This window comes from Plasmodium vivax, chromosome 8 (genome assembly GCF_000002415.2).
Source record: "Plasmodium vivax chromosome 8, whole genome shotgun sequence".
NCBI lineage: Eukaryota > Apicomplexa > Aconoidasida > Haemosporida > Plasmodiidae > Plasmodium > Plasmodium vivax.
This window is the reverse complement of record NC_009913.1, coordinates 1,189,602-1,215,628: the sequence shown is the minus strand read 5'-3', so window position 1 is coordinate 1,215,628 and position 26,027 is coordinate 1,189,602. Positions and strand designations below refer to the sequence as shown.

The following is a 26,027-nucleotide window of genomic DNA, read 5'->3' as shown; positions in this document are numbered from 1 at the left end:
GTGGATGTGTTTTTTTTTTTTATTTTATTTTTTTCCACCCCTTTGTAAGACCTACGTGGGGTTCGTCACAGTTGACCAATCCGCTCCCCGCCAACACGCTAACGCCGCTGACGCGGTTGAAATGGGCGCGGCCGGGGTGGTGCGGAGCTTGTGCTTCCGAATAAGCATCGTGGGGGCGTCGAACAGCGGCAAGTCGTCCCTCCACAACCGCCTGATGAAGCGACTGAGCGGGAGCTACAAGCAGTCGCCCGTTCATCATGAGCCGAATTACTCGCTGGAAAACCATGAGAGTCCATTTCGAGTGGAAAACACAAAATGTGTAATCACGGACACACTGGGGATGAACGAGCAGATGATTAGGAGGTTGCAGGGGGAGAAGCACCACCCGGATGAGCGGCACCACCAGTGTAATAACATCATTCGCCAACATTTGAACCTCATCCGGAGCAGCCACTTAATTTTGTTCTGTGTAAAGTGTTCCCAAATTAGGCAGAGTGACATCTTGGCGTATCAAACTGTTAAAGACATTTTCACGCAGAGGGAAAATCTAATTACTATTCTGTGTGATGAGAGGGTCCGATGGGATGGCAGAAGTCGGGTGGAGGATGACGTGGCCACAAAGCAGAGTGAGTACAATTTTTTACACGCCTTTGAGGAATTCAGCAACGTCGTTTTCTTTCCAAATGGGTTGGCCTGGCAGGACCAGGGGGAGGACCTGGTGGCGCTCATACGGCGGAAGGTCAGGGAGGAAGTAGCGGCCCACGCGGGGGGAGACCTTGAAGAAGCCCCGACCGGCGACCACCCTCCGATGCAGCACCGTACATGTGACCACCACACATGTGGCTACCCGGAACCCCCCCCGAACGAGCAGCTGCGCGACCTCGTGGACGAGAGCCTGCGCATCTTCCGGCCGAAGCTCAGCGAAGAGACGAGGAATTATTTTTTTAAATTTGTGGACCTTCGGAAAAAGGAGAAGACGGACGAGCGGCTTTTCAACGATTTTCTGAGCGAGCGGATTTTGGGGAAGTCCCTCAGGAAGCTGACGAGGGGGGAGTTGCTCGCGCGGGGGGCGCAGGCAGAGGCGGAAGCAGAAGCGGAAGCAGAAGCGGTAGCGGATGGAGAAGCGACTGTGGGAGCGAAAGCGAAAGCGGCAGCGGAGGAAGAACCAGTTGGGGAAGACGCCGTCGATGCGGCCGCCAGTACCGCCGCTAATACCGCCAATGCCGCCGCGAAGGCGAAGAACAAGCGGGTGCGGCTGCTGCAGGCCATCGTGGGCGGACAGGGGGGGGTCAACCCCTACGAATTGGTGAAGCTCACTCGCGCGGGGGACGCCCCCCCCGTTGGAGCCGCTACACCTGTTGGGGAAGCCACCCCGGAGGAAGACACCACCTCAGAGGAAGGTGCCCCCCCTGTTGGAGCCGCTACACCTGAGGAAGATGCCACCTCAGAGGAAGGTGCCCCCCCTGTTGGAGCCGCTACACCTGAGGAAGATGCCACCCCGGAGGAAGACGCCACCTCAGAGGAAGATGCCACTCCTTCTGGAACCGCTACCCCCCCACACCTGCAGGTGTGCTTCCTGGGCGAGCGGAACTGCGGGAAGACGACGCTGATCGAGGCCATCCTGAGGAGGCCCATCGTGCGCGAGCAGGACGTGGCGGAGCTCTTCGGGAGGAAGAAATACATAAACAGGGACCTGACGGTCGAGCACAGAAACGTGCAAATAACGATAGCAGACACGTGCAGCCTAACGAAGCAGCACCGCTTCAAAGAGGAAGACAGTCACCACGAGGAGGAGAGACGCGTGTTCACCAATGTGCATAGAAGCGACCTGTGTGTGTACGTTAAGGAGGCCAAAGAAAATAACCTAAGCGTAAGTAGGGAGGATAAGAAAATGATATTTTACCTCCTCAGGAAAAAGAAGAACATAATCGTTGTGGTGACCAAAACTGACGCCATCTTGTCTCGGTTTGAAGAGAAAAGGAATGAGTTCCTCTCCTCCTTCTGCTCCTCCTTCAGTGACATCCCAGTGCTTTTTCTAAATCCAAACAATCAAATGCACGTGCAGACTTTGCTAAATCGGTTCATTCATATACACAAGATGAGTCACCTGCGCATCCCCACGTCCACTCTAAATCTGTTTCTAATTAGGTTCCTTCAGCTGTTCCCTATCCCCTGGGTGAGAAAAAAGAAATGCAGCTTCAAGTACATTAGGCAAGTGAATACCAACCCAGTCACCTTCCTCATCTTCACCAACCTGTATAGCAACGTCCCGAGCAATTACTTGTCTTTTTTTAAAAAGAAACTCAAGGACCAGTTTCGTTTGAGGAGCGTTAACGTTCAGTTTATCTTCCGCACCACTTGCGACAGCGCCAACGCCAGGCGCGGTCGGCTCGTGCGTGCCGGGGGGAGGCCGCGGCGGTGAGAGGTGAGAAGTGAAAGGAGCAGCTGAGCAGCTGCGTGAAGGGGCAGCTGCGTAAAGGCGCTCAGGCGTAGCTTAGGGGGCCCGTTTGAAGACTGCCTCTCCCCGCCACCCTTCTTCGGGCATTTTTTTTTTTTCCCACCACGAACCGTTGAAACCAAAACAAAGGGAACGAAAAGGTTCCTCCTTCGCAAAGGGAACGAAAAGGTTCCTCCTTCACAGAGGGAAGGAAAACGTCCCGCCTTCACAAAGGAACATTTGTGAAGACTTCTTTCACTCCTCTGCACAGTTTTCGTTTGACGCGCCTGCGATGTTGTCTTGACCACCAGGGGGGGCTGCCGCGACTTTCTCCACGGAGTCCGCAGAGGTGCTCTCCTCGGTTTGGTCATTTTGCGGTGTGATTTGCTCGATTGTGTTATCTTTCATAGTGCTCTCCTCCGCTTGGTTGTCTTGCGGTGTGCCCTCCTCAGCTTGGTTGCCTTGCGGTGTGCCCTCCTCGGCTTCGTTCCCCCCGTTCGCATCCGCACCTTCAGCCGTTTCCTCACCCTGGGCGCACTCTAAAGCGGCAGAGCACTCGGCACTTTCAGATTGCGGCTCCTCCACGGGTGGTTCTCCCTCCGCAGGTGCTTCTTCCTGCACGGGTACTTCTCCCTCTACAGGTACTTCCCCCTCCACGGGTGTTTCTTCCTGCACGGGTATTTCTTCCTCGACGGGTACTTCTCCCTCCACCGGTGCCTCTTCCTCCACAGGTGCCTCCTCCTCCACCGGTGCCTCTTCCTCTACAGGTGCCTCTTCCTCCACGGGTATTTTTTCCTCCACGGGTACTTCTCCCTCCGCAGGTGCTTCCTCCTCCACGGGTACTTCTTCCTCCTCCGCGATGGCTTCTTCTTTATCCCCATCTACTTCCACTCCCGCCTGCACCTCCTGCCCTGCCGCTCCCCCTCGGTGCTTCTCCACCGCCACCTCCACTTCACCGCGCACGCCCTCGTCCAGCGTGACTCTCCACTTTCGCAAGTCCTTCGTGTAGTTGCTTTCCAGAGGGGGGTTGCCATCCTGCTCTGCCGCTTCCGTCTCTTCTACCGCTGCTTCCTCCACGGAGTGCGGCTTCGCATCATCGGCGGGTGCACCGTCGGGGGCGTCGCTCTGGTTGACAGCTGCCGTCTTGGAGATGGTTCCCTGGTTGGAGCAGTTGCCTGGTGAAGGTGCAGAGGAGATCATATGAGTTGGCGCGATGATTCGGGGTGGGAGGGACTCCGGAGGTTATTCCACTAAACGCACCACTAAGTGCGACGCTAAGTGCACCGCTAAGTGCACCGCTAAACGGTCGCTTCTACGTCGCTCCCTTCTACGTCGCTCCCTTCTATGTCGCTCCCCCCCACCTGCACGGGCCCCGCCGAGGACGCCACCCACGTGGCTGCTATTCTTTTTGAGTTTCTCCTTTATCTTCTTAAATATGAGGACAGCCTGGGCCTCATTTATCTTTGACTTATACAATAGATCATTTTTAATTAAAAGAAAAGAGTTTTTTTTTTTCTTCAAATTTAAGGCACTTTTATTTCTACCCATGTGGGTATCTCCCTGGCCACTGGTAGTGCCTCTGGATGGGTCTGCATCTTCCGCTTGCATTTCCTCATTGAAATATTTCTTTAGGTAAAAGTCACATGTCTTTTCTACGCTTTCTAACATTACCCGGTGTTTGATGCGCATCGGTTTGTCGGCCGTCTGCTTCCCACTTGGCTCTCCACTTGGCCTTCCATTTGGGGTTCGCTTCTTAGCTCTGTCCGCGCCCTCTTCCTCCTGGTGGGTGAGGTTCTTCGCGATAGCTTCGTAGGTCCCGAGGTTCTGCGCGGTGTGGGGAATGGAAGTAAAGGGGGGAGAGAAGTAAAGGGGGAGCAGCAGTAAAGGGGGAGCAGCAGTAAAGGGGGAGCAGCAGTAAAGGGGGGGAGAAGAACAACTAGCTCATCCGCCGGCACACCTCACACAACTGCCAGCACAACTGCCGACAGAACTGCCGCCAGATCCGCCCCTCCACTCACGCTGAGCAACTCGTGGTGCCTCTCCTTATTGCAGGAAAACTTTTTTATCTTTTTATTCTTCAAGTTCAGCGCGATGACGCTCAGGTTGGCTTCTTCGTCGACTTTCAGTTCTTTGGGGTGGCGGGGAGGAAACGAAAAAGGGGTGATGAGAGATGGGACAGTGGTGATGAGAGATGGGACAGTGGTGATGAGAGATGGGACAGTGGTGTTTGGGCGGCGAGGGGAAGGTCATAAAGGGGACTCCCCATCTAGATGCACCATTTGAGGTGAACTGCTCCGTCCCCCTTCCCCCTGCCCTCCGCGGCAACCCTACCTGTGTAGAACTTGCAGCTCTTCTGGCTGTCGTCGATGTAGCCTTTGTAGAGCACTTTCACTTTGGGCTGCAGAGGAAGTCAGGCGGGAGCGCGGAGCGGCCATGAGAAGCGGCCACGCGAAGCGGCCAAGCGAAGCGGTTATGAGATGCGGCCATGAGATGCGGCCATGAGATGCACCCATGAGATGCACCCATCTGAGGCGGCCACGCGAAGCGGTTGTGAGATGCCGCCATCTGAGGACACCCTTTCGGGGGGCGAAACGCGCACCTTCACAACCACCGCGGCAGGCGCATTCACGTGGGCGCTTTTTTTCTCCTTTTTAACTTTGGCCTTCTTAATATTATCAAAAAGAAAGTTCTTCCTGTTTATGTTAACTTCCAACTGGATGGCCGTTTGCTTCGACTGCTCCGCCGCCCGCTTGTCTCGCCTGGTGATGCCCTCCAGTTTTTTCTTCAGAATTCTGCCATTGGGGGGGGGAGGAAGTGGGTGTAATGAGGTAATAAGCAGGTGTGCATGTGCAGAGGGAGGTGTTAAAAAAGGGAAAAAAAAAAAAAAACAGATGGAGAGAACCGCTAGCGAACCGCTTAGCGAACCGCTTAACGAACCGCTTAGCGAACCGCTTAACGAACCGCTTAACGAACCGCTTAGCGAACCGCTTAGCGAACCGCCGCGCTGCCCCCCCAACAAGGCGTGTGCAGCTACCTGTTGTTCCTCTCTATTTCGTCGTTTCTCATTTTTGCGTGGTAGAGCTTCTTCCTGTTATTTAGGCTGCGCTTGGTGCGGTCGAACTGAATGGTGGGCTTGACATTCTTCAGTTTCTGCTCCTCGATTTTCCTGCAGTACTCCTTCACCCGCTCCTCCACAATTTTGTTCGTTATGATGTTGAGGTTCTTCATTTTGGGGGGCGGCCTTGGCGCCGGGTTCGGCGGAAAAGTTTAGGGGGTAGTCGGCGGGGCGATTCAGAGGTTAGTCGGCGGGGCGATTCAGAGGTTAGTCGGCGGGGCGATTAGTCTGTTATGGGGTGCACCGATTCAGCTGCTACGCGGCAAACGCGCTCCATCCGCCTCGCCGCAAACAAGCGCAACCGCTGCACAGGTCGGCCGCCGCCCTGCCATGGAGTCTACCCACGGGGGGGCGAGACGACGCGGCCCCAACCAGAGAAGGGACTGGCGGGAAACGCGCGTCTTCGCAGAGACAAAGGGGTGGAAAAGAAAGTGGCGAAAAAAGGGAAGAAAAATGGGGAGAAAAAAAAACACAAAAATGGATAGGGAAAGCCAAAGCCGCTAAAGCCAAGTTACTGAGGGTCTAAAAGACGGGTACCTTGGCTATCGCTCTACCTCGCTATCCTGCTGTGTAGCCCATCCCGAACGTGCAAAACGCCTCGGCCAAAATTAAAAAATCAACTCGTCCGCACTTCTAATGTTGATTTCGAGGCCTGTCCCCAAAAAAAAAAAAAAAAAGAGAGCATCATTTTGGTAAGCAAAAAAGTACGTCGAGAGAGGCTTTGCACAGCGGGGGGGAGAAAAAAAAAAAAAAACACAAGCCCCGCTGAAATGCTGAAATGCCCATATTGACGGGTTCGCAAAGCAGGGGCGGTCTCTCCGTGTGGCTGGATTTACCCTTCATAAAGTCGAATCTATCTTGGTAGTTATTCCTTTAAAAAAAAAAAAAAAAAAAGACAAAATTGCTTTGGTGTGCACTCATTAACTTTTCCACACGTAACCGTACGCCTTTGGATGGGCTGCCCGCGCAGAGGCGATTTAGCGCGTACCAGAAAATCTTCTCGTGGGCTTGCGCTTGAATGATTAGGAACCCCAGGCGAAGTCCCTGAGAGTTTGCGAGGTGTGGCAGGATGGCACAAGAGGTTACTTACGAGCGGGGAATAAGCTCGCTTACATGTGCAGCAGTGTGAGGTGCGGGGAAGAGCTTCGGTGTGAGTAAGCTTTCTGCGGAAACTCTCCCCCTGCGCTTCTACACTGTGTGGTGACTCTCCCCCTACGATTCTACACCCTGTGGTGACCCTCTCTCTACGATTCTACACCGCGTGGGGACCCTCCCCTCTCACTTGAATCTCCTCCGGCTTGCAAAAGTCCATGGCAAACGTGTCGAACTGAATCCTATCCATGGGGGTGATTACTATGGGGTGTCCCCTGGTGTGGATGAACCTGTGGAGGAGTGAATCGATGGGAAGAGGTGGACGAGGTGGAAGAGGTGTGGCCACCACTCGGGAGAAGCTACTCCTCCAACATGCCCACCCTCTTCGTCTCACCAGGCCAGGCCGAGGTACAGTTTCCTCCACGTGAAATTGATATATTTCTGCTCGAATTCCTCCGGCTTGAAATCAAAGAGGAGGTAGTCCAAAATTTTTCTTCTGATGAAGTGGAACTTCCCGTCGATGTCGCCCATCCGCAACTGGTTGATGTACATGCCTGTGGGGGGGAAGCGGTGCGGCGATGATCAGCAGCGGTGCAGCGGTAATCAGCAGCGGTGTGGCTACTCTCCCTGTTGACTCGTCTCTCTTGAGGGGTGATCCCCATTTGGTTTTCTTTTTGTTCACTCCTTTCTCTCTTCTTCTGGTCAACTGCAAACCGGTCTGCGCTGCCACTCGGACTTACCCAGGGGCATGCCGTGCCACTCGCTCGGCCACGTGTCGTCGCCTGTGGAAGTGCAGGGAGGAGAGGGGCGGTGGGGGCACCCGCAGGTGGGTAGACGTGCAATGGTAGAGGCGACGCGGTAAAGGAGAAGCGGCAAAGGTGAAGCAGTAAAGGCGCTACGGGGCACCCACTCGGAACGACGAACGAGGGATCCAGGAGGTTAAAATCGACGAGGCTCAACTGCTTCTGTCCTGGGTCGGCCTGGAACCTCTCGTACCGCTCCCGGTTCAAGTCAATGTAAAGGTCCTGTGGGGGGGAGGAAAAGAGAAGGAAGGGATGAAAGGGATGAAAGGGGATGAACGGGTAGGAAGAGATGAACGGGATGGACGGATGGTGGGAACCCACTTCATTCCGGGGGGCACTTCTTCCCCTCGACCAGCTCGGGAGCACACATGATGCTCTGCTACACTCTTACGTTGAAGTAGACAAGGGCTTCTACGAAGTCGGCGAAGGACCTGCGATGGGCGGACGGGATGCGAGTGGAGGGAGAAACGAAATGGAGAGCGGGGAGTAGCGTGGAGTAGTGGGAAGCACCGAGGAGTAACTGGGGCGTACCACTTGTCGAAGTCGTACGCGTGGGCTCCCTCCGTCTCCTTCCGCGTGTAGAGCAAGAACTTTTTTTCTTTCGGGTTGGGCTCTGATAAAGGGGGGGGATGAAAGGAAGGCGGTTTGGTACGCGTTAGGAGGGAGCGTAGTAAAGTGGGTAGCTGGCCAGCCAATCGCTTCACTTGACGGGCTGGCAAACGTACCGTTCGAAAGGGAAGGCCTGCCGTTGACAAACGCGTCGTACTCAGCCCCATGGGTCCTCTTATACTTCATAACAAACGAGATGTAATGATCGACGTCCTTATCATTAAGGTTCATGTAGATGTGGTCGTAGTAGTAATCGTAATTGGAGCGGAATGTCTGGTCTTGCTTTAGGTTCTCTAGAACCCGTTTGAGGATTCCCTTTTTCCTTGTGCCTTTGTTTGAGTAGCTGGGGAGGGCGTTCTATTGGGGGGGCGGTTCAGCGGTTCAGCGGTTCAGCGGTTTAGCAGTTCAGCGGTTTAGCGGTCCAGCCACTATGCACGCAGATGCACTTGTTAATGCTCATTGGAAGGTCACGGTGGAGTCGACTCCCCCGCGGGGTAGGCGCGCTCTCCCCCTTGTCCCTCTTCCTTCTTGCGACCCACCTGCTCGGCTATTTTGGGAACGAACTTGTACGACGCGAGGAAGTCCTTCACGTCTTCGCCCGCTTTGTCTGGAGAGGGGGGACGGGGTAGCGGTGTGGTGGGAGGGGTGACAAGATAGCGGTAACGCGGCAGATGCTCACCTACTGATGAGATGCCCATCTACCGGTGAGATGACTTCCTCATCCACCCTCTAAACCGCACGCCGCTTATCCGAGGCATACCCTTCGCCTTTCTGACGTACAGGGAGAAGAGCTCCTTCCTGACTTCCTGCCGCTCGTCAAAGTCGTAGTGCACGTTTTCCTCCGCTGTGGGGGTGTATATATATATGTATATTATATATGTATATGTGTGTGGGGGTTACTTAGAGAGAGGGATATAACCGACGGAGCTTCCACTTCTGCCCACGAGTTACCCCCTTGGAGAGGAGGGGGACGCGCACAGCCTTCTTTGCAAAACGTACTGGACAAATTTGACATGGTCGTTATTTCGGCGTCGTCCTTTTCGAACTCCTGCATTTCGGCTTCGCCTGCGGGGGGGGGAAGTTAGATGTGGTGAGTTAACGGTGGTGAGTTAGGCGAGTGAGGAGTGGTACGTGTGATGAGGAGAGGTGACACGTGTGATGACCACATCCACTTCGTCACATCCGCTTCGCCACATCCACTTCGTCACTTCCACCTCTCCTCAACCACTTCGCCACTTCCACCTCTCCTCAACCACTTCGCCACTTCCACGGCGCTCACTAAATAGGCTGCCCAGGGGGAAGGCCATCTTCTTGAGGACGAAGTAAATGTACTTCTTCTTCTTTTCGCTCTTCTCCTTTTTAATATCCTGCAGCTTCTTCCACAGCTTGAAGTTCTTCAGGTCTGCAGGCAGGCACAGATGTATGCGGGCAGGTGTGCAGAACAGATGTGCTCAAACAGGCAGTGGCAGATGCACAGGCGGAGGCGAACGCGCCTGCCCCGCTAGACCCTCTCCCTGTGATGTAAACGCACCTTCATTCTCCTGCGACTTCAGGATGTAGTTCTCCGGGACGACCATGCTGTTGTGTTGTTTCTTCGGCAGTAAAAGGGGGGGCGGACAGGTGGGCGGTGTGGCTGCGTTGCGGTGAAGCTGCTTGCCGTGTGGCTTCCTTCCCGTGGAGGGACGCACGCACGCAATGTGCCCCATCCACACGCGCAACGAAGTCGAGTGAAAAGACGCGCCCCTACTTGGAACTCCATCAGAGCTAACACGATCAGGTTAATCGTGGAGATGTCTTTCTGGGTGACGACTACGGGGGGGAGGACAAGCGGTGTGAAGAAAAAAAAAAAAAAAAAAAAAAGAAAGAAAAGGAGTGACGGGAGGGGAAGTTACGGGAAGGAGCGTGCCTGCTCGTGGGGGGCACAGTCACTCTCTGCCAGTGTGCACCTCCAGCAGGAGCTGAGCGCACCGTCAACACATTCACCAAACGAAATGATCGCAATGGTGATGGTAGTGGTAATGGCAATGGCAGTGGCGGAGAGAATGGAGGAGGTCCCCCTCGCCGCCCCACTCTTCCCTCCCTTTTTAGCCCTTCGCTCACACATTACCATCTTCAAATTTGACGGTTTTCCGCCTGGCCTGTATTCTGCTTTTCCGCCTGGCCTGTACTCTGTTTTTCCGCCTGGCCCGTGTTCTGTTCTTTCGCCTGGCTACGGCATGCTTGGCGTTGCTGCTGCTGTTGTGTGTAATGTAGGAAGGAACAGGTGCGCAGACCTTGGCGTGTGCTGTGGGGATATTACTCAGGGTGATATACAGCAGCGTGAGGGGGAAGATGTTGCGCATTATTTGGCTGAGGAGCTGCGGGGGGAGAAGCTACACACCGCTAAGGGGTGACCACTGAGGGATGCTCGCCAACGGGTGGCTCGTAACCCCAACCGCGAGACGAGAGAACATCTGGGTTGCTGCGCGAAGGGGGGCAAAAGGAAGGACACACTTGTGGAAGATCACGAGCCAAGTGCACAGTGGGTGGAGAGGCACAAATAAAAAGGGGGGCACTTGGGTCATTACTGCTACTGCTATTATTATTATTATTATTATTATTTTTTTTTTTTTTTTTTTTTTTTTTTTTTTAACCCAGAAAAGCTCCTCACACTGTTGCTCGGCGCTCACTTCAGCCGCTTTCAATGAGCAAAGGCGCCTGCGCACTCGCTTGGATTGCGCCGATCTGGAAGTGGGAAGAGGGCATACCTTTTATCTCTTTTTCATTCATATTTTTATTTTTATTTTTTCCCCCCAACTGATCACCTCCCATCCACTCTGCAAGCGAACCTGTTCGTGGCTGCTCCGCGTGTTCTCGCCACGGGGAGAGGTGTGTATCGCGCGTCGACGATTCGTGGGACCGCAGTTGTCCTAGCGGCTTTGCAGTAGCGGCTTTTCCTGATTGCTCTTCCTGGCTCCCCTCTTCACCCGCTGCCTACATGCGAACATGCCGTGACTTACGATGCATGTGGCCAAGCTGCTCATTCTTTTCTGGAGCTTCTTCGCCCATGGCAGAATCCGCTGTGTGTGTCGTCTCATGCGGGACTGCCGCTTGTTTTTGAGTCCGGCCGGGGGCAGCGAGTCTTCGCTTTGCGGGAGCAGAGCGAAGAGGGGGCCACCATCAAGGGGTAGCCATGGGAGGGGTGCCCAATTGAGCGGTGGCCAATCGAGAGGTGACCCCTCCAAGGGGAGACTAAACCGAGTGACAACTCCGAAGTTTGGCGGTGTCCCCGTGAAAAGAAGTCCAAACGAGATTTACCTCTTCGGAGGGCTCAAAAACGTCTTCGGCTTGTTAAACTGGTTTGGGAGCGGCGAGAATGAGGTGAGGCCTGAAGAGAGAGAGAGTTACGCATGTACCAACAGGAGCGAACTTCTGAACCGCAACCGTAAACTTGAAACATTAACCTAACCCTGAACCCTAAACCTGAACCCTAAACTCGTAATCTTAACCCTAACCCTAAACCTTAACCCTAACCTAACCCTAAACCCTAACCCTAAACTCACACATGCTTCCCCCCCTTTTTGAAGAAATTCTGCGAGGACGTCATCGCTCACCTGGGGGACATAACTAAAATGAAGCAGCTCACACGGAGTCACACGAGCAGGAGCGTGATGGAGGGAGAAACAATGAAAAGGATTTTTCGCCACGTCTTGACCTCCCCCATCAGCTACAGAGTCTTAAATTGTGTATCCTACCTGATTAGGCGTTACAAGGTGGATCGATCGAAGGTGAGCTTTGACGAAGCGGTAGATGAAGCGGGCGGGGCAGGTCCTGCAGGCGCAACCGCTTAGGCTAATGCCCTCGGTAGGGCATGCAACGCCCGCTTCATCTACCGCTTCGTTTGCTCCACCCACCACTTCTTTTGATTCAACCACTACTTCTCTTGCTCCACCCACCGCTTCTCTTGCTCCACCCAACACTTCTCTTGCCCCCCCCAGCTGTGCACCCTGCTGAACGAACTAAGCGACGAAGTGAAGGAAATGAGGGACGCAGAAAACTTCCTGGCGCTGCACACTTTCTTCTTGGAGGACCAGAGCGTTGCGGTAGCTACACAGATGGGTGCAAAGATAGCTACACAGGTGGCTACACGTGTGGGCGCATAACTATGTGCGCGTGTGACCGCACACATGGCCGAACTTCCCCTCCCCCCCCGCAGCTCTTCTCCTTGATGCACGTAATAGACTTTTTCAGGAGCAAGCGGAGGTTGATGGAAGCCCAGGACAGCATTCGGAGTTAGTGAGCAGGAGGTGGCGCGGCGTATCTGAGGGGCAGCGACTGTGTCTTAGCGGCCGAGACTCTATCTGAGCAGTCTCAACTGTGTGATTGTTGGCGCCCCTCCCTACGTTTCGTCCGCTTAACCCCCCTTCATCGATGCACATGTGTATGCACGTGGCTTCGTCGCGGGAGGGGTGCTCCTCACGATGTGTAGGCAGCGAAGTGGAGAGAAAAGGACTCCACGCTGCTCACCCGATGAGCAGCTATACGCAGGTGAGTAGGCAAACATAGCTGTATGATGCGAACTCTGTTTCTTCCCCCCATCATTAGAAAAGATCTACGAGCAGTGTGTGAATGACCTCATCAGGAAAAAAGTCATCAAGTATAAGCTCTTTTGCGAAAGGAGGGGAATTCCATTCCTCTTGGGGGATGCCTTGGATAAGATTCGCCTGAGTGAGAAGGAGGAAGACGTGTACTTCAGTTACGACCGCGAGGAGCTGTCAAGGGTTTTTATTAAAAGGGTTTCCACCGAGAGGGGGAGGGGACTGGGTGGCGCAGAGTTGGGCGAGAGCTGGGGGGAGGGCGGCCCCGGCGGTCTCAGCGGCCATCCCGCTGTTGAGCAGGTTGCTGAGCAGGCTGATGAGCACGTTGCTGGTCGAACCGCTGACCACACTGCTGGCAGTACTGCTAACCACACCGCTGACGCCGCCTCTGACGCGGACGCGCAGGCGGAGGAAAACGAAAACCTGATGGAGCTAAAAAAGACGTACCAAGAGATGCAGTCCTTCAACGACTCCATAGTGAAGTACATCGAGTCGAACCAGCGGCTCTTCTACTTCGACGAAAACGAGCCCCAGGTTAGGAGGCGCGGAGGGGGGGAGGCAGAGCGGGAAACACCATTGGAGGCATCTACGGAGGCGTCTGCGGAGGAGGACATGGAGGCCGTCCGGAAGAGGATAGACAGCTACATACACGAGCACACAAAGAGCAACAACATGACGATGGAGCAGTTCGCCAACGAGTTTGTGCAGCAGGCCGACCTGAACTTCAAGGCCTTCCTCAAGGGGCTGCGCCTGGGGGGGGCCGACGCGGGTGTGGCAGCAGGCGGGGTGATGGAAAGCGGTGTAACTTCAGACGGCGTAACTTCAGACGGCGACGTTGCGAATGGGGGAAATGCCACCCCGGCGGGAGCGCCTCGCCAAAACCAACTTACCACATTCAAACTGAAGAAGCTCAACGAAGGAGATGCAGACGACTCGGGGTTCCATCTGACGAACGAGATCCTCTACGAACGGCTGAGGGTGAAGATGCTGTATTTCCTCCAAAAAATGGAGCACCTAAAATTTAAGTACCAACATGAAATTATAAATGAAAGGTACCCCGTGGAGAAAAATGAAAAAACAGTTTTGGACGTCCTCAAGTTTGGCTATAAGATCGTTGTGTCCCCTGACGTGGACAATTCCCTCTTTCAGCAGAACCGGCACGTGCACGGGGGTCCCTCCGCGAGTGGGTGTGCCGACGGGGTGGAGAGAGACCCCCACGAGGGGGAAGCGGCCCTCCGGAGGAGAAGTAAGGCACGGGGGAAGAGCGGCAAAGTGGGGTTGAAGTTGGGTTGAAGTTGGGTTCGAACCGCTCCGCAACCCCGTCCGTGGGATACCCCCCCACAGAGCAGTGGACAATGCCCATGTGACGATGCGCGGCGTATGCTCAGTGCCACGTGCAAATTCTTGCCGAACATTTTTTCTTCTTTTTTTTCTTCTTTTTTTCCCCCCCTTGCAGAGCATATTTACGACTTCAAGTGCCGCGAATGCGACTACCACATTTTCAGCACCGGTAGGGTGGAGTGTAAAGCGGCGAGGAGGTTTGTGTGCCTTCACCTGTTGGTTAGCCGCCCGCCGAAGGGTTCGCGGCCCCCCTGTGCGTACTAACAGGACGTTTTTTTACCATTCATTTGTTTATCTGTTTATTTGTTTTATTTTCCTAACTGCTTTTCTCGTCAGGCGAAAATCAGCTTGCGGAGGAGGTAGCGGCGTGTCCGCAGTGCCACGCGCGGAGTTGAGCGAGTCGTTTGGGGGCGGTTTGCATGGCGGCTGCAGGGCGGTTTGCAGGGCAGTTGCGTGACGGTTGCAGGACGGCTCACTGAGCCGCCCCCCTCACGAACCGCAAACCGCACGCGCGTTGCAATACAGCCGCACGAAGTAGAGAGACAAGCCGGGGTCGGCGAGAATGCCAAAGTAACGCACAGAAGGAAATGTGCTAAGCTGGTACAAGAGAAAAAAGGCAACGTACGAGTGGGCACAAAAAAAATAAAAGAAGGAGAAGCAAGCAAACCAGTTGTGGTAAAGAAGGAAGGCAGCATTCGCAACCCAATGAGAGGAACTCCTCGTAGACAAAAGGACAAAATTCAGTTTGCGAAAGATGCAGCACAAGGAGCAGTACCTACTGAAGTGATTCTTACTGTAGATGTAGGAAAATACATTTAGGCATTTTTTTATTCTCTGGGTGTATAGAAGGAGGAGCAGATATATATCATTTGTGTAATAGAAGGAGGGGGAGGACTCCCCCCGGGTGGGACCCTCTCGTCTTTCTGAAGAAGTAGACCACTCATCACCCAAACGTCGTAAGTACCGACTGACCCCATTTTTAAAAAACAAACTGTCATGCTCATTGAGGTAGTTATACTGGTAGAAACCCCCAGTGCTGTAAAGAGACAAAATACGATGGACCTCATTTCTCTCATCAACTGCGGAAGCAAAGGAGAGGATGCCACTCAAATTCGCAACGATGTTATAATACATCTCATGGTACCTTCCCAAGTCTATTTCCTTCTGTGTGTTCTCCCTCAAATGTTCTTTTACCCTCTTCAAGTTTTTTTTATAAACTCTTTTGTAATATTTATTAGTTATAGCTTCGTCTACGTTTACCACGTAATAGTTAATATTTTTTTTCAAGTGGAAGAGCTTGCGGTTCATGTAGGTTTTCGCTCGTTTGAGGTGTCCCCTTAGGGCGATTTTCCACGTGGGGGAGCTGGGCGGCTCGGCAGTGGGCTGCGCGTCTGTGCTGTACCATATGGGAAGTGTCTTCAGCCGCTTCGCAGCCGGCTTACCCGGTGGTGCGCACCCCCTAGCGCTGCCATAGGGGCGAAAGAAGATCCGGAGCCCCCGCTTCTCCTCGCCCCGACGGAACCGCTTCAGGAAGTGCACCTTCAAACTCTCAATCGCATCCGATGTGCTGAGGTAAAAAATTTTATTTCCCTTTTCAAATTTAACCCTCTCCTCCAACACTAAGAGGTTTTTTTTAATGCTCACAAGTTTGATGCAGCATTCTAGGAGGAGGCGCAGGTACAGAATGAGGTACAGGTCATTTAGGATTTTCATTTGTTCGTTCACTTCGCCTTGGCATTGCACGTAGTTGTGTGGGGGCCTCTCTTGTGTGTCTTCCCGTTGGTGTGGCTCTCCCCCATGGGTGTTTGAGGTGGCAGCGCTTCGTGGGGTGGCAACATTTCGCGAGGTGGCTGCTCCCACTGTCTGGTTAGCTTTCCCCTGCCCCATCACGGATTGGTCGCTGTGCCCATCTCCATTTTGCTGCGCTTCGTCCCGCTGGCCATCCCTTTTGTGGGCCCCCGCGGGGGGTGGCGGGGCGATCGGCGAACCGCTCGGCGAACCGCTCGTTAAACCGCTCGTTAAACCGCTCGTTAAACCGCTCGGCAAACCGCCAGTTAAACCACTTGCAGAATGGCCGCGCTCACCCCCCCCGTCTGCTTCCCCGCAAAATAAGTACCTGTCCGCGTCGCTCAGAGGGATGCGCCCCTCCTGAGCCGCCCGACTCCCCGCGAAGAAGGCGCAAACGTAATCGACGAGGCTGCTCCACTTCCCGTTCCCCCCCGTCCGGTTGCCCCTCTCCAGCTCCCCCACCAAAGAGCTATTCACTAACACGTGCCTATAACTGTTGTAGCAAATAAATTTGAGAATATTAATCGTGTATAAGCTAACAAAGATATTTGCGTCCGTGTCGATGCAGATCCTATTCACATCATCATATGCTTTGTTTAGGAGATACAACAGATTGATGCTGACTTGGTCTTGCTGTGGAGAGGGAGTGGTGTCACCTCCCCTCGGTTGGCTATACGTCCATTCGTACTTGTGAATGCCGTACCTTTCGTAGAGGTTTCCCTTTGCCTCTCCGCGGCGGGGTTTCTTCCTCACGTGGGGGTCCTCTCCTCCCGCGTCGCTTCCACTGCCAATGTCACCATGGCGGGAGTTGCTCCTTTCTCCCCCCCACGGCAAGCGCCTCACCCAGTTGGCAACCCCGCTACCGCGACTGCGACTGAGACTACGATCACCCCCCCGCTTCTCCCGGTGTAAAGAGAACTCCTCCTCATGGTACAGCCGCGTATTCAAATTCACAACGTGCTGGGAGAGCTGCCTCAAAATGTAAAAACTCAGCTGAGGTGAAATGACTGCATATTTTATACTCTTGTCCAGGACCAACTCGTAAAAATACATTTTGTTGAATAGGCTTTTTTCGCTGTGCATGAGGAAGTGGTAGTTAGGGCCGTCTCTTCCTTCTTCCCTGGTTGTGTTTCCTCCGTGGGGGGGGAGAAGAGGTGGGTGCGGTGGTGCTGACGCGGATGTAGACCTCGATGTAGACCTCGTTGTAGACAGAGGCGGAAAGGGAGCGGCGGCTTTCCCAGATGACCGCTCCCTAAATATGTTGTGAATCCTCCGGAGCACCTTACTCTCGTAAAAGTAACCGTCGTAGATGCTGAGGATGATTAGCGGTATGTGGCAGAGGGGGCTGTTCATTTTTAGCTTCTTAACACTTTCTAGGTCGCCGCTAAATCCGTTGTGGCCGCGCTGACTTGTGCTTGCCCTGCGGTGGTGGAGCCAGTAGGCGGGCGCCAGGGCCCCGAGGGCGCAGCAGAGCAGCTTCGTCCCTCTTTTCTTCGTTTCCATGGCTGCCCTCGTCATCGGTGCTTCGGATGTGCAACTGCCGTTGAGCTGCCACGCCGCTACACCGCCACACCGCTGAGTCACCCCATGCTGCCTCGCTCCCCCCTTAGGTGCAGTCTTTTGGGCGCCTTCGCTGCGGGTGCGCACACATTTTTGCGGCGCACCCCCGCGAACTGGGAAGCGGGTGCGAAGTTACGTGGATTTCTAGAAGCAGCTCGGGGGTGTGTGCACGCGCGCGCATGCAGTCTCACCGGTGTAGTCCCACCAGAGTAGCCCCACCAATGCGGTAATGCCCGGGGGAAAATTCAAAGGTATAGCCTTTACGCATATCCTCCCACAAAGGGGACAAAGCCATGTCACTTTTTTTTTTTTTTTTTTTTTTTTTGCCAATAACACCCGTGCTGGCATTCCCCACAACAGTCCTACACCTCGGCCGGTCACCATGTAGAAGGCTCGATTTCGCATTGAGAAGTCCCTCCGTGGTCCTTTGCTGCGAAGCGGTGTTTCCCCATGCAGCTGCACGTGCATGTACGCATTGGCATATTTTTTTGCTTCCCCCTGCGGACATTTTTTTTTTTTTTTTTTTAATTCCGCACGTGGTCGCTTCGTTTTTCTTTTCCCCTCATTCGTTTCCCCTCAGGACGTACCCACCATGTGGCCAAAAAGGCAAGCAACGACACGTGCCCACTCGCTGCACACGTTTGTTCCTCTTTCCCATCTATGTGGCACTTGAAAATGGGGAACCCCCCGCGAGCAGTCGGCCATCCGCGACATTTTCCCTTCAACGTGGGATAAATTTAAATGCTTTTTTTTTTTTTTTTTTTTTTTCTTTTTAACACTGCGTCCGTGGTGTGCGGTGTTGCAGGTGGAAGGGGGAGACAGGACGGAAGGGAACCTACCACCTCAAGCGCAGCAGCAACAGCAACCTCTACCTTCACCTCCACCGCTGCGGTCGTACACACATTTCTGCGCATGCCACCCCTCCATTGATCAAGCCGGGGAAATAACGAGAAAAAAAAAAAAAAAAAAAGCTCACCCAAACGGAGTTCCTCTCGCGCACCCAAATGGGGAGCCCCGTGAGGAATCACCTTGAGAGGCTGGACTGCTCTGGCACAGGGAGGTACCGCCAAGTAGCCACCGCAACAAGGCACAACACGTTGCAGGAGGAAACGGCGAAGGGTCCAACTGGCACGTTGAATGTGCAACCCTTTGTAGCGGCCAGTCGAGGGAGGAACTATGTGCCTTCAATATGAAGATATGGGTAGGCAATTTTCCATGTGCGTATGCTCGTTTCGTTTTTTCCTGCGCATGTGCTTCCCCCACCCGTTGGGTTAACCTATTGGAAGGGAAACGAAAAGAAGAGGGTGTGTGTATGTGTGTGGGGGGGGTTATGTATACCCTAGGTGGGCCAGCAAACACACATGCACTTCCTCTTGGGGCTATTTTTTTCTTCTTCCGGCTGATGTTCCCGCGCGGGTGGGTTACACGTGCGTCAGCTGTCATGTGTGGCGGAGCCGCTATCGTTACCGCCGACGACGATTGGTTAGTTGGCTGGCCGAGTGCTTCGTCGGTTGCTTCGTCGGTTGCTTCGTTCGTTGCTTCGTTGCTTGCTTTGTTTTCTAGATTTTTTTTACGCGCCTCGCCAAGTTTACCACGGGGAGGGCGGCTAACGCTGCTACGGACTTGCGCACCTACGCATGTGTACGTATCCGTTGGGGGGGGCATACCTGCTGGCGCGAAGGGGTTCGTGCTCGGGCGGGGAGAGAAAGCCTCGGCAGAAAAAAAAAAAACAAAAAAAATAACCAAGCTTGTAATATAACATTTAAGAATACGCTTCTACCTTTTTTTTTTTTTTTTTTTTTTTTAAACCTTGGCATTTCCCCTTTTACCCCCTCCGCTATTCTTTGCAACCTTTTAGCCATCAACGAGTATCCTTTTTTTTTTTTTTTTTTTTTTTTTTTTCCTTCTTCCCCTTTCGAGTGAAGATGCCTTTTTTTTGTTTTTTTGTTGTTTTGACCTTGGCTTGGCTAAACGTTGTCTTATCAAAACTGAACTTCCAAAATGAGCAGCTAGCGGCATCCTTCTTCGAGGCCAACCGAAATTACCGTGTAACTAAGGAGTAAGCGTAGCCCTGTGCGGGGGTCGGCGTGTCGCGTCCGGCCTGGCACCACGCCAAGTTGCGTGACTGCCCGGATGGTTACACGATTACGTGATTACGTGATTACGCGGTTACATGGTTACGTGGCTGCATGGCTACATGGCTACGTTCCCACATGCCTGCTTGCCCCCACTTCCCCCCCCCGAAGGGACGTAGTCGACGGTATAGAGAAGTGCTGGTTCAACGTGACGAACTACCTGATTAACCAATCAATAAAGCAAGGTTGGCCGAGGCGAAATGGAGACCAAGCCGATCGCGGCAAGTGGGCAACGGGGCAATCGAACAAGCGGTCAACGCGGAGAGACCCCCCCGTGAGAATGCACACGGAAATGAGACACACAGTTAAGCGAGCATAAAGGAAATTCTCATTACATTTTATTATGATTTTTTTTTTTTTTTTTTTTTTTTTTTCCCTCTAAACCCCCCCAGAAAACGACTTCAGCAGTGACGTGAAGGCAGCCGTGAGTTCCATGAAGCTCAAGCTGGACCAGCTGCTCACCGTTTCCTACTCGATTAAGAAGATAGACACGTAAGAGGGGGGGCAAGCCTTCTTCATAGCGCCCTCTCCTAGCCGCTTTTTCCTTGCCGCTTTTTCCTAGCCGCTCTTTCGTACCGCCCCTCCCAATTCCACCTCCCCCCCCCGCAGGGTAAACGCGTCCTTCCAGTGGGCCCAATCCCCCGAGCACATCTTCCTCAACATTAAGTTCTCCCACAGGTGGAGCTCGCCGGGTTCGCTCCTTTTTTGCGCGGCGGTCGTTCCGTTCTGCTTCTAGCCCGCATCTAATCTGCATGAAGGCCTCGATCGTTAGGCGTTCGCTTCCCATTTGTTTTCCCTTTTTTTTCCATTTTTTTCTCCCCCCCCCGCAGGCGCCCTAAAGGTGAAGGACGAAGAAGTGGTCGCCAAGAAAAACTTATTTTCCTTTTCGGCCCTGAGTGACGACGCCAACTCGGTGACCAAAAAATACACCGTCGATTTGAAGCTCCTCTATGATGTAGACGAATCGGTGAGATTTCGCAAACGGAGGGGGGTCTCTCCTCTTCATAAGAAGCAGTCACGTTGAAATGTGTGCATGTAGTGTGTAGGAGAGAACCCACCCGTTTTATGAAGCACCCGTTGTGTGTTTGTACCACCCTGTGTATACCTACCTCTTCACTTTTTTTTAAAAAAAAAACTTGTAGGAGACAAAATACAACTTCGCATCCGTTGGGAAGGTCGTCGTCACTTTGAAGAAAAAACAAAAGAGGATTTGGAAGCGCCTCCTCAAATCAAAGGAGAAGAAGGCGAACATGCAGGTCTGGTGGGACATGAAGGAGAAGTAAGGGCGGGAGAGAGAAATGGGGAGTTCGCAAAGAAGCGGTGCACATGACACGGTGGTGTGTAAAAGGATACGTGAATGCCGCGGTTCATTTGTGGAGCATCACCGTAGCCACACCCACTTGGCTTCCATACACACTTGAGTGCCACCCACTTGGCTGCCTCCCCGCGAACCCCTCAGGTACCACGACAGCGTGCAGTCCTTCTTACAGGAAGAGGAAAAAAAAAGGGAAGCGAACAGTGGCCACGACGAAGCGAATGGAAGCGGCCAAACAAGTGTTAATAACGAAGGGGGGGGCATCCCCGGGGAAAACGGCAAAATGGAAGAAACGCAGTTTGACGGGAACGCAGATGGGCAGGGCGCAGGACACAACGCAGTGCACAGCGGCGGGGGGGCACCAAATGGGGCGAAAAAGGACCACCCCAAGCAGGCGAAAAACGAAGAATTGTAACAAAAAAAAAAAAAAAAAAAAAAAAAAGGACAATTTATACGAGGGTCCCCTTAAGAACAACTCGCTTGCGTGCACGCAATGGCTGTCTATGAAGTGCTTATCTACAGAGTGGCTGCCTACGAAGTGCTTATCTACAGAGTGGCTGCCTACGAAGTGCTTATCTACAGAGTGGCTGTCTACGCAGTGGCTGTGCCAATCGTAGTCGTGCGCTTTACCAATTTGACGAGCACGAAATGAGCTTTTCAAACGGGGCTCTGCGACCACACTATGCGCGATTCATGTGTGGCTTCCACTCGTCCGTATATCACTCCATCCATCCCTCCCATTCGTGACGCATCAATTTGTTAATCACCGTGGTGCTGTTCGGGGGTAGAAACGTGGCGTAGGATCTAAGCAAAGCTGTCGGCTCGTCAGAGCACCGCGAATGGGGCCTCCTAATTTGCCTACCAAACGGCCGCGCACCCACGCTATGACCTCCCCTCAGCTACATTATGACCTCCCTCAACCACACTACGATCACCACGGACTCACTTAATTTTGTAAATTATAACCCCTATGTTGGCAATGGCCAGGAGAATGATTATCAAAATGAGGAGGCACTTGAAGAGCACCTTGTTGTGGTATATGCTCAGGAGCATCCTCTTCACTCTGTTCTGCTCCTGCCTCGTTTCGTCCGTCTAGGGAAAAAGAAGAAATAATAAAAAAAAGTGTAAACGCAGGAAGGGGACATGCGGGTGGAACGTTAGAGATGTGGACGGACAAGCACCACCGCGACTACCACCCAAGCGGGGAACACCATGTGGACGTAGGCCTGTTTGTCTACTCCCCTCCACGGGCATGCATCATTTGTCAGCAAATAGAGCGATGTTTTTTTTTTTTTTTTTTTTTTTTTCTCTTTTCGAAGTTACGTAAAGTTTCGTCCTGAGGATGGCGCTTCTCTGCGCTGTCAGTTCGCTCATGATTGTGTATCCTGCATGGGGGGTTAAGGCGGTTGGGCGGGATGCACACCGTTGGTGAGGTGAACACCGTTGGGGGGTGCACACAGTGGCGATAGTAGCGACGGAGGAAGGCGCGCGTGCTTTACCCATGTCCTCTACATCTTGGGCTCTCCTAAAAATGGGAGTGATAAAAAATATGAAGTGAAGAGGTGCGAAATTGTCAAGTTGGGGGAGGGCCGCTGATGGGGGAGGGCCGCTGATGGGGGAGGGCCGCTGATAGGGGAAGGCTCATGGCGGAGCCCCCTCGTGCTGCCGCCCTTTTCCGTTTTGTACTTCTCAGATTCCTTTAGGAAGTTGGTCCCCTCCATGTATCTCCTCGTGGCGTCATATTCCCGGTTGTTCACCTGCGGCGGTGGGGGCGGTTCGTCTGTTATTTTATTGCGGCATTTTATCGCGGCATTTTATTGCGGCATTTTATCGCGGCATTTTATTGCGGCATTTTATCATTTCACTTTTTTATTTTTTTTTATTTTTTTTCTTTCCTTTTGCCCCGCGCCTTACCACCTCGTCCGAGTAGTAATCGCTGCTCATTTTGCTCAGCAGCTGTTTGTACTTCTTCAGGTCCGCCTGGTGTTTAGGTATCTGCGGGGGGAAACAAAAGGAGGGGGCACTCAGGGGGGCACACAAAGGAGAGGCCATTCGAGGGGGTCCTTTTGGGGCTACCCCTGGGGGTGTCCCCCCTCCCTTACGTCATCAAAAATTTGGTGCGATCCTTTCGGTAGGCTGTTCGTCTCCACTATGATTTGTTTTATCTGGCGAGGCGGGGGAGCGGTGTAATGGGGGTGACGGCAGCGACGCGGCGGGAAAAAAAGGTCAACGAAGATCAGCCGCGACAGGCAATTTCACAACTATCGTAGGGGTGCAGCCCCAAAGGGAGCCGCAAATTTTTACAACTCAAAAAGTGGGAGAAAAAAAAAGTGGCGCCATACACATGTGCATCCGCGCACACACAGTAATCTCCCCTCACGCGTGTGCACATGTAAAAATATTATTCGTACACATTTCTCAGCCTCGAAAATGTCCTCTTTCGTTTTCTGGATCCCTTCTAGATCTGAAATTTGATCAGAAAGAAATGCAACGGGAAAAAAATTGTGAGTACAAAGTGGAGCAGTGGAGCAGTGGAGCAGTGGAGCTGCTCTGTTTGGTTGTTTTACGTCACGTTATGTAATTATAATTATCCAATCTTTGTTCGTCATTTTTTTTTTTTTTTTTTTTTTTCGTGCCTTTTTTTTTTTAATTTTAATTTCAAACTTTGTATTTGATGAACCGATGCTTTTATTTTGTGAATGTACTTGTTTAAATCTTTTACATAATCGTCAAAATATTCTGAGTAGGTAATCATTTTTTTTTTTTTTCTCTTTGTTTGGCATGTTTGGGTGATGCTTCCCCTATCCGTTGGCCGGCAGAGCGGTGAGGCGGTAAAGCGGTAAAGCGGCAAAGCGGCAGAGCAGAGATACAAAACAAAAACCCGTTTCACGCCTCGCTCACAGTTTTCACTTTTCATCCATCGCGGTGATCCTCCATTCGTCGTTCGTTTTTTTGTTCTTTTTTTTTTTTTTTCTAAATTCACCATGCGGAGTGCTTTTTAATTTGCTCCGCTGCTTATTCCCCGCGCGGTTCCCCCGTTGACAATCTATACATGCCGTTCTTACTGTTACTGTTACTGTTACTGTTACTGTTATTGCTATTGCTATTGCTATTGCTATTATTTTTTTTTTTTTTTTTTTTTTTTTTTTTGTGCACAATTTAACTTCTGCGCAGTGACCCAGTTGAAGCGCCGCATGTGCCATATGCCTCCCCAACACAGGCGCTCCACCCATTGCCGTGCTTAGGAAAACGTCCTCCTTTTTTTGCATGCAGCGTAGGGAGAGAAATATGCTTGACGTGCTTTGCCTGTCCACGTGCGCGACACAGGTGGTCTACTCTTCAATTCTATGAACGTTGCCGTGTGGAGTTTTTTTTTTTCTGTGTAGTTGCCTTCCCCCGAGCAGTGTTAAACGGGTCACCGCGTCACCGCTTCTCCACTGCACACACACAGGTGGGGAAGCCAACGGGCGGGCATGACCCACCCCTGGAAGGTCATAAAAATAAAGTAAAATAAAAGGGGAAACAAGTGCCCCTATTTTTTTTTTCCTTTCTGCACTCCATTTCTGCACCACCCCACCGCTGTACAAAATGCTGGAAAGCCTCTGCATCGATTTAATAAACGAGCTGTTCGTAACCAAACATAAGTTTCTCCTGGCGATGAAGCTGAACAGCATGCTGAATGCAAAATGCCGGAGTTATAAAAAGGACCAAGTTGAGAGGGATGGCCATGAGGGGGAGTCCCCATCACCTGCAGGAAGTTCCCCGATGCTTCATACACAGGGGAAATACAACTACGCCAATTTTTTCGATTTAAAAAGGAAAGAAATGAGGGGAAAAAAAAAAAAAAAAAAAAATTTCAAAAGGTTAAGAAAATGTGTAGGAGATTTAAAGGGGCCCCCTGGAGTGGATTGTCTGGAAGGAGAAACGGACCAGCCGCCTACCTGCGAAGCGGCGTGCCTGATGAGCACCAGTCAGGGGGACGCCCCCCACGAGTGTGCACCACCGCTACCAACCCTGCGTAGTATGCAAACCTCTTTGGGAAGAAAAACCCTTCTGTTTCGCCTAAAGGAAAGGTGCATTTTAAAAAGAAGGAAAAACTCCCCTTGTGCAGAAGACGGGGTGAAGAGAAATGCCCCAATGACTAGTCCCCCACTCGAAAAATCACGAAGCGAACAGAGAGCTGACCATCAGGTGAGGATGCTAACTGACGAATTGAGCGACTACATCTGCAAAGACTTTTACCCATTTCTGCCGCTGTACAATTTTGAAGAAGAACCCTTGCCCCCCAACAGAAACAGGTTGATACATCCCCTCATCAGTAAAGAACAAATTAAGAGCCTTTCAAAAAATAAAAAGAAAATGGGAGGGACACTGCGAGGGGGATACAGCAGAGGAGCTATTCTTTCGTCGAAAAAGTTAAATGCACACTATGTGAAATTTCTGGCCAAGTTTCGCCTGCTCATTAAACGGGTTAGGCAGCGAAACGTTGGGGGGGATCCCACTGGGGGAGACCCAACTCAGGGGGATGATCCCAAATACACCATCTTAAAGACCCTTTTGTACTTAAAAGGGGGCTCTGTCAGTAGCACGACCAGTCGCGCGTCTAGCGGGGGGGAAGTGACCAGGGGGACCAAACAGAGAAAGGATCATCACAGAGATTTACTACACTTGGATGGGCGAAGCGAGGGAGATCTCTACGAGGTGTACAGAGCCATTTCTGCAATTCGCTTTTTGAGGGAAAGCCTGCATATCCTCCGGATGGACGTCGTGTACGTTTTTGTCTTTTTCACGTCCTACGTGAACGGCCTCTTGGCGAGGTTGCAGAGGGGGGGAAGTGGCAAAGCGGTGAGGTGAGGTGAAGCGGTGAGGAGGTGAAGCGGTGAGGAGGTGAAGCGGTGAGGAGGTGAAGTGATGAAGCTGCTACCCTTCTTTGTGCCCCAAACTGGATTATTTCACCCCCCTGTGCCAACACAAAACCGCTGCAACAGATGCAACAGATGCAACAGATGCAACAACTGTAGCAGCTGCGTCGGCTGGCCTGCCCATTTCGCGCTCCCCCCGTTGACGCTGCAGTGCGCACCCCTTTGGGGAGTATGCCCTAGTTGGTTTCCCCTCCCGGTGGTTAATTTTTGCGAAAAAGGTGAAGTAGTTATTGAGACAGCGTGCAAATAGGCAGGCTGACGACACGTCTTTGGTTTTGCCTCCCCTTCGTGCGGACACACGCGCGAGGGGTGGGTCTCGCCCGCTTTTACAAA

General features: G+C 52.6%; 8 protein-coding genes across 8 annotated transcripts, besides 19 other annotated features; 4 read left to right on the top strand and 4 right to left on the bottom strand.

The window, feature by feature from the left end:
• Window positions 1-121: 121 nt before the first annotated feature.
• On the top strand, window positions 122-2,422 carry PVX_119770 (hypothetical protein, conserved; the record flags this gene model as incomplete). The annotated part of the gene is made up of 1 exon (XM_001613100.1): window positions 122-2,422. One exon carries the CDS (start codon window positions 122-124, stop codon window positions 2,420-2,422), a length of 2,301 nt encoding a protein of 766 aa, XP_001613150.1.
• A 270-nt stretch (window positions 2,423-2,692) lies between these two features.
• On the bottom strand, window positions 2,693-5,665 carry PVX_119775 (hypothetical protein, conserved; the record flags this gene model as incomplete). Its single annotated transcript, XM_001613101.1, has 6 exons — window positions 2,693-3,612; window positions 3,799-4,261; window positions 4,456-4,565; window positions 4,769-4,835; window positions 5,037-5,229; window positions 5,472-5,665. The coding sequence occupies 6 exons, from the start codon at window positions 5,663-5,665 to the stop codon at window positions 2,693-2,695; spliced, it is 1,947 nt and encodes a 648-aa protein (XP_001613151.1).
• Window positions 4,092-4,116: a microsatellite.
• Window positions 4,537-4,565: a microsatellite.
• Window positions 5,573-5,596: a microsatellite.
• Window positions 5,666-5,693: a microsatellite.
• Window positions 5,694-6,160: 467 nt separating this feature from the next.
• Window positions 6,161-10,642, bottom strand: PVX_119780 (fusion protein, putative; the record flags this gene model as incomplete). Its single annotated transcript, XM_001613102.1, has 17 exons — window positions 10,164-10,642; window positions 9,804-9,865; window positions 9,588-9,648; window positions 9,336-9,458; window positions 9,056-9,121; window positions 8,817-8,900; window positions 8,596-8,663; window positions 8,173-8,413; window positions 7,979-8,060; window positions 7,839-7,878; window positions 7,555-7,669; window positions 7,385-7,426; window positions 7,039-7,198; window positions 6,835-6,934; window positions 6,541-6,596; window positions 6,389-6,423; window positions 6,161-6,204 (listed from the first exon to the last, which is right to left on the bottom strand). Exons 1-17 carry the CDS (start codon window positions 10,396-10,398, stop codon window positions 6,161-6,163), a joined length of 1,614 nt encoding a protein of 537 aa, XP_001613152.1. The 5' UTR covers window positions 10,399-10,642.
• Window positions 6,274-6,300: a microsatellite.
• Window positions 7,659-7,684: a microsatellite.
• Window positions 8,525-8,556: a microsatellite.
• Window positions 9,108-9,142: a microsatellite.
• Window positions 9,851-9,890: a microsatellite.
• Window positions 10,190-10,215: a microsatellite.
• Window positions 10,364-10,392: a microsatellite.
• A 433-nt stretch (window positions 10,643-11,075) lies between the features above and the next one.
• Window positions 11,076-11,096: a microsatellite.
• A 571-nt stretch (window positions 11,097-11,667) lies between these two features.
• PVX_119785 (hypothetical protein, conserved) lies at window positions 11,668-14,369 on the top strand (the record flags this gene model as incomplete). The annotated part of the gene is made up of 6 exons (XM_001613103.1): window positions 11,668-11,823; window positions 12,034-12,138; window positions 12,252-12,327; window positions 12,641-13,879; window positions 14,090-14,143; window positions 14,311-14,369. The coding sequence occupies 6 exons, from the start codon at window positions 11,668-11,670 to the stop codon at window positions 14,367-14,369; spliced, it is 1,689 nt and encodes a 562-aa protein (XP_001613153.1).
• Window positions 12,087-12,154: a microsatellite.
• A 78-nt stretch (window positions 14,370-14,447) lies between the features above and the next one.
• Window positions 14,448-17,727, bottom strand: PVX_119790 (hypothetical protein, conserved; the record flags this gene model as incomplete). The annotated part of the gene is made up of 2 exons (XM_001613104.1): window positions 14,448-17,435; window positions 17,514-17,727. 2 exons carry the CDS (start codon window positions 17,725-17,727, stop codon window positions 14,464-14,466), a joined length of 3,186 nt encoding a protein of 1,061 aa, XP_001613154.1. The 3' UTR covers window positions 14,448-14,463.
• A 1,520-nt stretch (window positions 17,728-19,247) lies between these two features.
• PVX_119795 (hypothetical protein, conserved) lies at window positions 19,248-21,187 on the top strand (the record flags this gene model as incomplete). The annotated part of the gene is made up of 7 exons (XM_001613105.1): window positions 19,248-19,381; window positions 19,569-19,642; window positions 19,850-19,949; window positions 20,067-20,149; window positions 20,288-20,424; window positions 20,600-20,736; window positions 20,917-21,187. 7 exons carry the CDS (start codon window positions 19,248-19,250, stop codon window positions 21,185-21,187), a joined length of 936 nt encoding a protein of 311 aa, XP_001613155.1.
• Window positions 20,128-20,248: a microsatellite.
• Window positions 20,755-20,777: a microsatellite.
• Window positions 20,840-20,863: a microsatellite.
• A 304-nt stretch (window positions 21,188-21,491) lies between the features above and the next one.
• On the bottom strand, window positions 21,492-23,527 carry PVX_119800 (hypothetical protein, conserved; the record flags this gene model as incomplete). The annotated part of the gene is made up of 9 exons (XM_001613106.1): window positions 21,492-21,546; window positions 21,719-21,864; window positions 22,096-22,157; window positions 22,272-22,297; window positions 22,459-22,529; window positions 22,687-22,767; window positions 22,875-22,937; window positions 23,184-23,236; window positions 23,437-23,527. 9 exons carry the CDS (start codon window positions 23,525-23,527, stop codon window positions 21,492-21,494), a joined length of 648 nt encoding a protein of 215 aa, XP_001613156.1.
• Window positions 23,110-23,129: a microsatellite.
• Window positions 23,130-23,255: a microsatellite.
• An 833-nt stretch (window positions 23,528-24,360) lies between the features above and the next one.
• PVX_119805 (hypothetical protein) lies at window positions 24,361-26,021 on the top strand (the record flags this gene model as incomplete). The annotated part of the gene is made up of 1 exon (XM_001613107.1): window positions 24,361-26,021. The coding sequence occupies one exon, from the start codon at window positions 24,361-24,363 to the stop codon at window positions 25,624-25,626; it is 1,266 nt and encodes a 421-aa protein (XP_001613157.1). The 3' UTR covers window positions 25,627-26,021.
• Window positions 25,219-25,239: a microsatellite.
• Window positions 26,022-26,027: the final 6 nt, after the last annotated feature.